Below are 13,753 nucleotides of genomic sequence, written 5' to 3' on the forward strand. Positions count from 1 at the left end.
ACTCCTTACATAACACATTTCTGAAACAGAACAAGGCTCTTCTGCTACTGCAGATATCCAAACACAAAATTGTTCCCCAGGGCAGGGAAAAAAGCCACAATATGTTTCAGACTGACAGTTGTTCAAGTACTTCAGTATTCCAAAAGATATTATCCATTGTGTTCTTTTAAACAAATAACGCTGAAAATACAGTATTCAGTTTTAAAAAGTGATTTATATTAATGTACTTATAGTAACTTTACCACTCCGATCAGGAAGAATGGCATAATAAATAGACAACTTCATCTGAACAGTTTTTTTAGCATCTCTCACTGATTTTATGTTTTTCATAGGCTTACAGTGATGTGTATGCTATAAATCAGTGTAGTTCATGGGTTTCCCATTTCTCTGATAACAAAAACAGGTGTTTGGGCTGAAAATGCTGCCTTCACATCTGACTTGCACTCTTGTTCCAGAAAATAGCTGGATACAGATGCAAAGTTGTTGTTATGAAACGAAGAGGTCTGGACACATACTGCCTCCTTAGTATGTACTTGACGTGGGTACAAGGTTGGAAATACCTGTTGCAGAGGATGGGATGTAACACCACACCCTCCTCCGCCTGCAGCTTATCTGGCTTGTGATAATGTCAAATTCTGCTGCTGTGAGAGTGGATGATCCCCAGCTGTGATGATATCTCACATGGCTGTAGATACCAAACCACAGAAATGGGCTAACATCCACAACACTGACCAAGAATGGAGGGTTCAGAGCATGCTGTTGCATGCTTTCATTGCTGAGGAAAGCAGATCTCCTAGCTTTTCATGTTGACAAATCAAGCCAGGGTAAGTTAACTCATAAAACGAGAAAAATAAAATAAATCAATATATTTATGTTAAAAAATGCCTCAACGTTTACATTCGAAGTAGTCAGATTATTTCAGGACCACATAAAGACCAGAGAATCTATTAAGAGACACCTTAAATACTTTAAAATCTGCTTTAGAAAAAAAATAATACAAACTCAAAGTAAAGCCAATCGGGATGAAACAGTACGACTTCCCTTTTGGGGTAAATTACGTTGAAAATGAGAAAAAAAAATATTGCTAACTGCACTGCTATCCACTTAGATTTTTATGTAAGTCTGACATTTAAAAACTGCCCTCCCAGAAGTGGGAAGTAGATTTCACATGTGTGATTGTAAATGTCCTCTCTATTTGGCTGAACTGAAACCATATACCACTACACACAAAGGGTTCATCACGGACACAGTTTTAAAAGCTAGGCAAAACCAAGGCAAACAGTACTTTCCGTATTCTAATATTACTTTCTTTGGATTTTACAGCCCCCTAAAATATGAGGAAAAAAAATAAGGTACTATCAAGATTACACTGGAAGTCTTACAAAATCTTTCAAAATCTTTCAAATTAAATTATTTAGCACAGCAGAACTTAAATTGTACCTGTTTCTTAACGTTTGCATATACCAATACATACAATCCTTCATTAAAATGTGCAAGCTGAACAAACCAGTTACAACAAACTACTTGATGGAGTAACGTAGACTCCTCATGATGCTTTCAAAAAGTAAAGTGGTTTAAAGTGAAATCATTATGAAGTGAATTATGAGTCACTATGGCAAAAGTACTTTAAAAATTTCACGCCAACTTTTTAGATGTTAAAAATACACATTCACAACTGATGACCCAGTTTTCTTTTCAAGCTTTGATTTTAGCTTTACCACACGATTGCCAGCAGGAAAGTTGTGTAAGTTGAATCATTTTCTGGTATTAAAAATATGAAAATATCATGGCTTTTTGTCTCAGTCAAAGCATGGAAATTGAAAAAAAGCTGTAAGAGAATTTAAGGTACAGGATGAATTTGGAATGGAAAATGGAACTCAGCTACCTATGCTCTGAACAATGTATTTAGATACTGTAACTTCTGCAGTCTCTATTTTTAAGATGCAACTTAAAACTTCTATCAAGCACCTAATGCTGAAATTCTTAATAATTTGATAGTGGAAAAAATAAACAGATATGAAAATAATTGCAACTGATCTACCTTTAAAGTAAATTATTTCAGATGTGCCAACCACCACAATATAAAGCAGGAATGCATAACCAAACAATGTCAGTTAATTAGTAGATAAAGCACATCTCGAAACTTTGCCACACAGTTTACAAATTGTATACAGCATTTTATGATTGCAAAAGGCTTGACACTGCATGAACTTGTTGGGGAAGAAAAATAGAGAAAAAGGGTTAATTGCACATTCATGCAAATAAGGTTAGGCTTCCAACAAATACTGAACCAACTTACTCTCTAAAGAGAGTTCCAACACAGGAGACAGCATGCAAAAAAAAAAAAAAAAAAATAAAAAAAAAAGGGAAAAAGATAAAAACATATAAATTAGTGGCCACCAATACAAAGTTCCTGTATGGAATACAAAATGAAACAAAACAAAAAAGGTATTTCAAAGCTTTCATGACAAATTTAAGGATTTTATTGGGATATCTAAATTATTTTAGAAGCACATCCTTCAAATCATTCTCCCACTTTCTCCTCCAAATGATATTCCTGTCTTCCCAAGCAATTCCCTACATCCAGCTATCACGTTAAAAGAAACCCTTAAATGGAAAAAAAGACACAACACAGAAGTGATGACAGAATAATTCCTACAGGCATTTGAAGACAAGATTCTAAGATTAGATCTGTGCAGCCAGATATACGTGATAAAAAAAATCCACAGCCCAAGAACTCTTAATGCTTGAGCTGACCCCCCCCAGTAGTATATTCACGAATTATAATTCGTTTTGCAACATCAAAAAGCAGGTAAGCTTTCAGTGACTGGAACAGGTGCTAATATCTATGGTACCACATCAATCAAATTTCAGAACGCAAAGTAACATTATTCTATGTCAGAATGCCTGATAAAGAACAACAACAAAATCAACTGGATTGCAGTAATTCATAAAGACTCAATGAAAATTTAAAATGCTCTTCTGACACGTACAGCCATATTTGGAGCAATTTCGTTCTCCTCCTTCACCCTAACCTCAACAAAAATCTCCAGGGCAGCTCCAGTAGGTGCAGAGCTGCTGTATGAATTAACACAAGAACAAACCACCAAAATTAAGCCAAGCTGCCATTCACAATTTTATCATACTTCATTTAGAAACCGACCATATATCAGTATTTTATTTTCTTTGCTCTCTTCTTCTTAATTTAATGTTTTCTTTTGTTTCTCTTCAACTTGGCTTTTGTTGTTTCTTCTGCATTACTGCAGTATGTGAGCAAGTTTATTAATATGCTCACGTGTGCAATTCAATTTTCTTCCAAAACTACAGACAGTATTCACCTGCTTTAACTAAGTTAGCTTGTCAAGATTTTACATCTCTCTAATTTAGTTTTCCATCAGAACAATCACAAAGACTTAAAAATGTTAAAAGTATTGCATAATAAAAGCGTCTTCTCAACAGAATTCTGAAAAGCCAACAGCTCTGAAGTAACTACCCTACTGTGAATTTTTCTGGGTTATCACTTCATCAATTCTGAAATACGGATGAGAAGTGGCACATGTTACATTCAACATAAAAGACAGAGTTTCTTCCAAGCAAGCCAATTCAAACTAAACATGAAGTCACATGTTTTCCATATGGTATTATTTTATCTTTGTTCAGGTTCATATTCACTTGCAGTTCTTTAGCTAGCAGAAATTACTGCAGTAGATTATGTATGATATACCAAGCTGCAGTAGTACCCCATCTCTCACAATAACTGTTAAAAAAATAACATCAGGAGTAGTAGCTCAGTTTTAAAGATGTAGAATATTCTTATAAAACAGATGAGTTCTTATTAGTTATATCGTCCACTCTTAGTCTTTACTACTGTAAAAATTAATAAATAATTACATTTTCTTGAATACATCAATATACCTGGCACTTTAATTATTATCCATGATGAAAAATTATTCAGCCTTATCTGTGAAACTAGAGGAAGATATCAGCAGCTATGAAAATGCAAAATACATACCCTGGAAAATAAGTAAGTGTATATTTGGTATAGCTAAGATGACATGTATCTTTCATTATGATTTAAATTATTGCAGCAGGGTGTTTTGTTTCTTACTGAGAGGAAATCACTCGGTTAGGTTGACGTGGCCTTTGTAAACACCATGACTTTCTAAAGATTTTTGCCAATTTCAAGCACTAACTGTTTAATGTATCTTAACCAAAATAAACCTTCACTTTTATTTCAATTATCTTGCAACAAGAGGCATAGAATTACCTTGTTTTAAACTGCAAATTAAACGGATTCAGACCTAAGACCATTAATCGTGTATAGAACATATTTTGTGGAATTTTTACACGTGCAACTACTACCAACATTTTTCTGAAGTTGGCCTTGTATAAGTATGTATTTTCAAACTTTTACTGCAGGTAAGGAAACCTAAACATACCTTACTGTGAGGATCAGCAAACATTCTTGTGAAGATTTCACACAGCCTTTTCAACTCAACACGACTGTTAAAGTGACAAAATACATTAGTCAACTTAAGTGCTAGTACTGCTGGTACACTAATGCACAGCAACCAGTGAAATCAACCCTCAGTGATGAATCAAATAACCTAGTAAACAAAGCCCTTTCTCTAAGACATGCATAAAAATGTAATAATTTTGTCTGAAGTAGAACTTTCAACCTAGAAATGTCTCTTTAAATTAATTCACATCTTAAAACAGCAAAAGTCACTTTAAATTCCTGTTCCTGAATACTGTAATAGTGCTAGTCACGAAAAAGACATTCTCAGAGCTAGCCACGAATAGTTTCTTCCGAATAAAAAACCTACATTAGCATGTCATCAATACTAGATGCAACCACGTTGAGAATCCTCTGTATTGTAAGAGTGCTATTGATTTTAAATTCCATTTCTTAAACAAAGCATTTTAAGGGACCCCATGTACTAGTAGCCAGAATGGACACTTGCTTCCTCAGGTATTCCTTCCCCATTCTTACTCTCAGACACACACACACACTGCTTCCCCTCTCCCCAACTTTCCACATTGCTTAGAAGATTAGCCTCCTTTCTTACTTTTCTTGCCTTCCTTCAACTCTCAATTAAAAATATTCTTCTATTAATGTGTCTTCTTACCTTAAAGTTCTCTGGTTCTTTAATAAATTTTGCAGGCCCAGAAGGCCTTCTTTTCTCTCTGACCAGTTGGAGCTAGCACAGCGATTTAGGACTTCAGCCACATCTTCTGTCTGTCTCATGTATGTTGGTATGCTTCCATTCCTAGAGCTGTAGGACCTTTCTGAACAGGCACTTGATGCATCACTGTTGGCATCATCATCAGAGTACATCCCGTAAGACTCGTATCTTCTTCGCACAGGCTTCTTCTATTGTTCAGAAACACCTCGCATTAATAGCCATTTACAAACAAATATTATCCATTATCAGTAGAAGCACCAGTATTTCCAATAACTGATGCAAGCCCTACTCCTTGCAGTTACAAATGGCTCTAACCAACCGTTCAGCAGTTTAAAGCAAGTTAATAAAAAGAATTTAAAGGTGTATGGCTTGCATAGGGTTCCAAATATAAAAGCAAAGCAAATGGAAAGAAGACATACGTTTGATGAAACGTTCAGCTTAAAGTTTACTTGTAAAAATTCATAAAATTGCATGATAGGATGACAGATTGCACTGAAAGTTAGTTTTTCCACTTAACTTTCTACTAGTTAAAGAATATAAGAATCAGGTCTAAAAACACATTCTCTCATTTTAACTTACTTTGCATCAAACATGTTAATATCAAAATATTAAACTACTGAAGAAGGAAAATAATTTCTATACCTTAGTCCGTATGTCTCCTAAGAGCTGATAGCAGTAAATTATTGAAAAGAAACAGAAATTGAGAACAGCAAGGTAAGGCATAGCAGCACTGTGACTACTAAACTATCTGCCACTGGAAAACACAATCTTTGCAAATTTGACTCGGTTCTCTCTATCTGATTAGCGTATCATGCATTACCAAAAAGAAGTTTGCCAAACTTCCCTTTCCAGGGAAATATTACATGATGTCACCTCCTGGTTGTTCACATAGGCTACTTTGTCAAAATCTTTGTGCCTTATCACTATCACAATCACTAGAGAAGTAAATTTGGGAAATGTCCTACTGCAAAATACTGAATACATTAAAAAACAAAAGCAAGCCAACAAACCAAAACACAACACAAAAAAGGTCAGAGGAAAAATGCACTGTTTATCCTAAAAGGACAAACACAAGCCGCTGCAAAATAACTGCCATTCAAGCTCTGAAGTTGAACCGAGTAGTTAAAAATTCGGTTTCATTACACATTCAAATAAGCAGAAGTGATTGTTATCCCCTTAATTACCATTGCAGTTTGCACAGGGTTTTCATTTTTGCTTGCTGAATAGCTTCAACAGTATTTAAATAAAAACTAGTCAATGCATCGTGTAACAAGCAAGCTTACTGTCAACAATACATGCATGCATATACATGGAAGAGAATAAAGGAAGAGATAAAACAACATTAACAACAAAGCAATCCATAATATTCGGTTTTTATATTATGTCTGTCAGGATGTTATTGTTCTACATTTTAAAAACACAGTTCTGAGGGAGCTTTAGTCAGGGGCTTTAGTCTATGATTTAAAAGAAAAAAAATGAGCGTTCACAACAAGATCCATCTAAATGGAGCCATTTGTACAGGAGGCAGGCAGTCTTGCTAATACCATATTACTCTAATGTTGCTCTTCTTGATCCTTCTTAGTTGTGAGAGATACTAGCTAAAACATACACATTAATTTTCCTCTAGAACCTACAGAAACATCATGCTATTCCGCAACAAGGTAATACAAACAAATTTCCATGAACAAACTTAATTGCTTCAACTAATCAGAGTTTCTATTCAAGTCTCAAAAACAGTCACTAGAAGCATGAGTTTCTCCTCAATTTATTATTAATTTACTACTATATTTGTCACCAAGTTAAATTTGAATAAGCTATGAAACCGCTAAAAGTAAAGATACACATTGTGTAGCAGTAACATGGATAAATCTCATATAGGTTTTTCTTGTTACAGACAGAAACTTTTAACGTCCCATGTGCTTTTTCTCTCTATTCTATCTTAGAAAAATCCACAATGCAGATGGAGTTCCAGATTGGTAGCCAGCATTCCAGATTTCTGCCAAAAACTTTTTGCAATTTTACACTATCAAATATGGTAAACACGATTATCATTAGATCAACAACACCATGACTTGTTAGGCAAGATGCCACAGGTATACTATCCCTGTGTTTGTGAAGGCAGACAACTTTTAAATAAATTTGTCACAAAAATAGTATTAACCAAGAAGTGAATAAACTGGCAAGACTATACAAACAGGATGAAGTTCTTCAGATTCTTTTTTCTTTAAAATTTTGTTTCTCTCTCTGAAACTAGATGATATTTAAGGTCCTTTCCAAACCAAAGTTATCTATGATTCTAGATCTATTTTTTTTCTTAAAAAAAAAAAAAAGAAAAAAACTGCTTAACGAATTCTATTAGTTACGTAACAGGTATTATGTATATGTAATGTTATGCAAATTTTCTACAATACATGATTAAAAATGCTGAAAACTGACAGTATCAGTATTTTAAAGTATTTGAAAATTTCAGTTTGCTGATAGCAATGGCAGAACAACAAACCACGTGACGTATGCTTTCAGTTTGGCTAACTGGGGCACAATGGAGAAGGACCCAAAAAGACCCTTTTAAAGAACAGTAAGGTTCAGACCAAGAATGGCATAACTAGCTTCAAAATCAGTATAACATTTTAAAAACAAAAAACAAACTTACTAAACGCTGCCTGTCAAGCAAGGCATCTCTTTAGCATTAACCCTGCACACTGTCAAAACAACTTTAAGCGTGCCTTAGCTCTCATTATCCCCTGCTCTGAGAAGCCTACCAACCTCAATTTATCTAGAAGTTTGTGTAGCTGCTGGGGGATACCGCTCCTAAGCGCTTTCTGCTCAAGTGGCTCCTTCAGCTACTCCAACAGAACAGCCCAAGACTGTATCCTGCCTGCCATGGAAAACGGGCATTTCTCAAAAGACTTCCACATGGAACAAAAATTCCCATGCTTTGCAGCTAAGGTAATTGAGTTTCTCTTTTTTCCACACCTACAAGTCAGTAAGACATCGAAGGACAAGTTCTTTTGCACACTTTAATGTACAGACACTAAACATTCCAGCAGTTTGAGTCCTGCACAAGATAGGCGTGAGAGTCTTACCAAAGCATCTGCTACTGCCTCTTCCACATCAGAACCCGTGTTCAGAACTCGCATAGCACTAACTGACGATGACAATCTACTCGACTGACTAATTCCAAAGCTGGTACCTGTTAAATCAACAACAAAAAAATGAAAAGAAAAAGCAAACATTTCAGTCTGAAGAGCGACACAGAATATTAATACTATACTCACTTAAAAAAAACCCAAGCAGAAGAAAAGCATTTGCTTAATTTTTCTAATAAATTACACAGGGGCTGAAGTATGGAAGTTTTCATTCCGACATCTTTAGTGGTGTGGTGAAAGGTACAAATGAAATAAAAACAGGAATATGAAGATTCTATTCCAGTATCGCAGAAGAAAAAAAACCCAATGACAACAAATCAACTATTTTAACTAAGAGAACCCAGTAGTGCCCTTTTTGCCATTTTTTTGTTTAACATCTTCTTCATTTTGGGTTTTTATTTTCATTTCAAAGGAAAGCAAATATAATAGGAAGGCTATAAAGACTACTGATGAAAAAACTACATGCATAAAGAATGCGCTACAAATACTTAAAAAATGGAAAACTAAAAGAAAAATCCTCTGCAAGGAAAAATAAAGTGATTGTTGTTAGGGAAGAAAAGGATTATCATTGGGGCATGAGGGTGGAGACGAAATCTAGTAACACATACACATCTATCTGGATTATTAAAACCACAGAACTGAAATTAATATAGATAATGCTTTTTACAACTGAACTATGAGTATAACCAAGTGGGTGGGTGGGGAAAAAAAAATCCAGGATGACTGCACAGATGACAGCAAAGTGTACTCATCCTTCACCTGTAGCCCCATAAGCATCAGGAGCGTAGAGGGCACCAGTGGATCTGGAGTGATGTCTGGAAGCTGCAATAACAGGATCATACAAACCCTATCTATTACCATGGAATCAAAGAGCTGCAATAGTTGCTTAGATGAACAAAAGCGTATTTATCAAAAAGATACAGCTTTAGCATAAGAAAATGAATATTACACAGACGGATAAAGTTTCAGAAAAGTTCTTTGATTATGTAGAACAGAGAGGCTTATGTACACTGGATATTTCATGCATAATTTTTATTTTTAATTTAAAGGATTAAGAGCAGATGAAAAGCAAATATGTTCAAGTTCAAAGAAAGAAGAAAGCGCAGGTACACATACACACGCACACACACACAACAGAATCCTCAGAAATACCTGAAAAGTTCACTAATACTGTTTTTGCATTGCAGTTAGTTCAATTCTACAAACAATTTGGAAGAAAGTGACTACTGCACAAACTGCGTTAGCAGCTGACAACTGGTATTAGCTTGAGCTCTTGCCCACATACAGATAAGCTAACCTTACTTAAAATCACCACTTTGCAGGTGAAAGTTAAAATTATTCAATTTTAATTAAAAAAATAAAAGAAGTTAATGTAATTAGCATTTCACGTTTTTATTGTTTTCTTTAAAGTAAAATGTGAAGTTGAGACATGTACATCAGTTATTATGGCAGCTGAAAATCTTCTGAAGTTATGGAAAGCTGGAACAAAAGACCCTTAAGGACTTCTGAATAAAATGGAGTACTCTCTTTTTTTCTGAAGCTTCTACAAAAAAAGTCTTTCAGGGATTCTAAAACAGTTGGTCTACTCAATATTACTAGTATTTTCTTTCTCAAATCAAGCAACATTAATGTTTTTGAACACGTCAGCTTCCTTCTTCATTTCACTTAATATAGAACATCATAATCATGTAATTGAAACTGGCTTTGAAAACTTTAAAGTCCAACCAAAGTGACTTGCACTGCAGATACAATACTGTAATTTACTAAAGAACTGAAAATGCAAATATTTTACACCTTTTAGATAAATAAAGCAATAAAAATAGAAACCAAGAATTAAATGAATCGTCCTTTACTCTGATTATCATACCCAATTTAAGAGCCTGATTTGAATTGAGTAGCTCCAACACAGATCAAATCACATCTGAGGAAGAACGAATCATTTAACTGGAGTGAACTCCAGAATGATCCTGAGCCCTGTAAAGATCCCAGAAACAACATTGTGGTGGTTTTTTGTTTTCCCTTTCTCTGCTTCTTACAAAGTTATTGCCATGTATTTTATGCCAAGTGAAATCTGCATTAAAATGTTTTGCTAGGTAGCTTCATTAAGCAAATAATACTTGATGGAATACTTGCTTCTTCAGAACACATGTCTCAGTATGGAAAAGGAGACAGAACAGTATGTCAAAACATAAGCATCAAAGACTGATATAAGCTTGAAGTACACACAAAAATGGGGTAAGCCTTTTCATTATTTTCCATCAACAAGCCCCGAAAATTAAAGGTACAATTAAAAATCCAAACTTTAGTCATATAATTCAAGATGATCCTGTCTCCAAATACATTTGATTTATGCTGGAAAATTTTCTAGGACAGTGAAAGGAGGCACTATTTTGGATCAAATGCATCTCATTACAAAAAGTACTTCCAAGAATATCTTTGTACCCTTCAAACAGCAGAAGTAATATATTTACTTATATTCCTTTATTTTAATTATTTATAAGATCAATCAAAATAAGAACTATTTTTAAAGGACTCAAAATAACAATGTATTTCTTGACTACAGTATGAAAATTACAGTGGCTTGCTACTAATTATCAGCTGCATACAAGAAAAAACAAATTGTCTCTTCCATATTAGCTACCAATCTCTTGCTACTCAAGAGTAGCTGTTATCTCTCACTTTGTGGTCTTAAATTGAGATGTGAGGCTGCAGAAGCACCTCACACAGAGAAGCAACTATAGAACAACTGTACCATTTTACACCCTGAATGGTTTAGCACTTATAAGCAAAACTTTCTCTGCTGAAAACCAGATAATACAAACAACACTTCCTCCCTTTCCCAATTCCATGTATAACTATCACTAGTTACAGATATAGAGATGAACTTATTTGTATTCTAATTCTATCCCTGAAAAACATTAATTTTTTTTCTAATAGAAATCAACAACATCTCATAAGACAAAGCCGATTAACAAAATACTGAATGACATTTGAAATTCGTAAGTAGAAGGATTTCAGGTTCATTTCAGATACAGGTTTTTATTTCAAATTCTAACTCCTATACTTGCTACTTTGCATTTCCCATGCTATTGGTCATTCAACCTATTGTATTTGTACAGGTATTTGTTCTGAAATCTAATACAAAAATTAAACTCCATCTATAAAAATAAAATCTCAAGTAGCTCCCATCCCAAAGACCCACTAAATAACACTATTATTGTATTAGTTTAACGAAGATTTTTTTTAATTCTTTGATTAAAAAAATCAGATGTAAATCAGATCTTACATGCATCCAATTAAATTTAAGTTGTATGGTAGCAAAAGCAGCACAAAAAGAACTGGAAAAATCTCATTTTCAAAAGGAAAGATGTGTGTATGTTACACTACACTACAGTCCACCTGCTGTGCTTTAGTAAGAGACTACAGGTTTATTATTGGATCCTGCATAACGTCTAATTTTAATTGAATTTCCCAATTAAACACTATCTAGGTAGATTAGAATTAGTTATTGAAACACCTTTCATCCAATTAATCCATACCTCCCTAATAAAACCATGGCTGTCAGGAAGCATACTGCCTTAACAGACTGTAACACAGTTCCAGTGCTAATTAGGCATACAGTCGGGTGCTTCAGCTGAGAGAGAAATCAGAGATTTTCTACATTCTGGATAGGCTTAATGGTTAAAATCACATCACCTTAAACTGCAAACTACAAAATTACACTATTCAGATAGTCTTACAGAGAGTTTTGTATTGCTGAAAAAATAAAAGTCTAGCATGTAAGATACTTTTATCAACATTTGCTATCAAGTTTGTAGCAACCTCGACAAGGATACATGGAGAAGGTTCCCTAATCCATAGCAAGTTAAAATAATTACAAGTAAACTTTCCCATGCCTTATTCACTTTCAGAACCACAAACCAGTATGACAATTTTACAAAATTATTTAAGTGTTAGGAAAACAAACTGAAATACTCAGCGAAAACAAAACTTCTGCTTACAGCAACTCTATGAATGAGGACTGAGTCTTCCTTCCTATGTAAAAACACAGTCCAACTACTTCTTTACTTTATAATCACTTTTTAAATTCCAATTAAGAATAAACTACAGAACTGTACTTTGGTTCATGTACTAGGATAAAGATTCTACTATCTGCCCTTTCATTTGTAGCAAACTGAAGGCAGCCTAGAACATAGTTCATACTTCGTAGCGGTCCCTTATCTGCACCACTGCATTACTTCCTCTAACAGCGCAGAATATTCTGATGACAGGAGAGCTAAGAACAAAATCTGCTTCGTTTCACGTATTGAAGGATTCTAGCTGATGCAGGGAAAGGTGGAGAATGACATTATTATTGCATTATTGTATTTTAGTTGCTCAAATTGATTAACTGTCTAAGCAATGAATACTCTAACAAAGATAGACCAGTAATTTCAAAACACTCTCCAAAAGCAGAATCACCCTTCAAACAACAACAAACAACTAGGTGCTATGAATCACACATCTTTCCAAGGTCCTAGCTTTTAAGGTAAGGCTAATACTAGCAAAGTATTTTTGAAGTGTGCAACCCATTCACGCATTGGCCAATTTTCCATCCAAGTAAATGGTAAGTGAGCCAAGGAAGGGAAAATAACGGTGGCCTGCTACAAGCTACATGGAGGAGGCATGGATTCGTTAGGTGCAAATAATGAAGGGCAAAGGCAGCCATGCACGACAAGGGGCTCCAAGTACTTACCAAGGGGTGGAAAAGAGCGGACAGGGCTCGTGTCCCTGCTACTTTCGCGGCTGGCCTCCCGACTGCACCCCTGACTCACACTAGGCCGAGGAATGCGGCTGCCTCGTGCTAGTATGATTCAGGGTACAGACAAACAGCAGCACAGAAGGGAGAAGACATAAGAAAAGTTGCAGTTTTAATGAAATTCTGTTTTTCGGTAAGATCAAAGATGTACTTCTACAAAAAGACACGGATGATTATGTTGTATTTTACGTATTAACTGATTCCACACACTTTCTTGATTGTGCTAGAATACACTAAGTGTAGCCAGTTCAGTGAAATTATTTCTTTGTTATCTAAAGTTGATTTACCAACTCTTCACAGAATGGTTGAAAAACTTCTTGAAAAAGATGGAGAGTGAACAAGCAATAACAAATATGGACAGAATATTCATTCAAAATTTGTGCTCGTGTTCTAGGTAATCTGATCAACAGTAACAAAAAAGAAAAATTCAGCTTTCTCAAGAAGGAAAATATAAAGACCGTACTGCCAGGGGACAAATAAAAAATACAAAATAAAGAACTGCAGCAACACCTACTTAAAAATACTGCTTGATTTCAGTTTGGATAATCAAGTGTAGTCAGCCTATACTGTGAGGCATAGGAAGCACGACATTCGTTTTTGTAACACAGAAATATATATACACA

The 13,753-nt window shown here is 34.9% G+C and overlaps 1 protein-coding gene across 14 annotated transcripts in view; it reads right to left on the minus strand.

The window, feature by feature from the left end:
• CLASP2 (cytoplasmic linker associated protein 2) overlaps positions 1-13,753 on the minus strand; it is a 142,163-nt gene that overhangs the window by 26,913 nt on the left and 101,497 nt on the right. For 9 of the 14 annotated variants that reach the window (XM_021386639.1, XM_021386633.1, XM_021386630.1 and 6 more), the window contains 5 exons: positions 13,068-13,175; positions 8,270-8,376; positions 5,130-5,374; positions 4,440-4,503; positions 2,300-2,302 (listed from right to left, as the gene is read on the minus strand). In XM_021386639.1, the coding sequence (XP_021242314.1) occupies positions 2,300-2,302; positions 4,440-4,503; positions 5,130-5,374; positions 8,270-8,376; positions 13,068-13,175 (527 nt within the window). Of the gene's footprint in view, positions 1-2,299; positions 2,303-4,439; positions 4,504-5,129; positions 5,375-8,269; positions 8,377-9,091; positions 9,155-13,067; positions 13,176-13,753 lie in introns of all 14 variants that reach the window. The other 5 variants (XM_021386640.1, XM_021386636.1, XM_021386635.1 and 2 more) reach the window with 3 other exon arrangements.

This window comes from Numida meleagris, chromosome 2 (genome assembly GCF_002078875.1).
Source record: "Numida meleagris isolate 19003 breed g44 Domestic line chromosome 2, NumMel1.0, whole genome shotgun sequence".
Lineage (NCBI taxonomy): Eukaryota > Metazoa > Chordata > Aves > Galliformes > Numididae > Numida > Numida meleagris.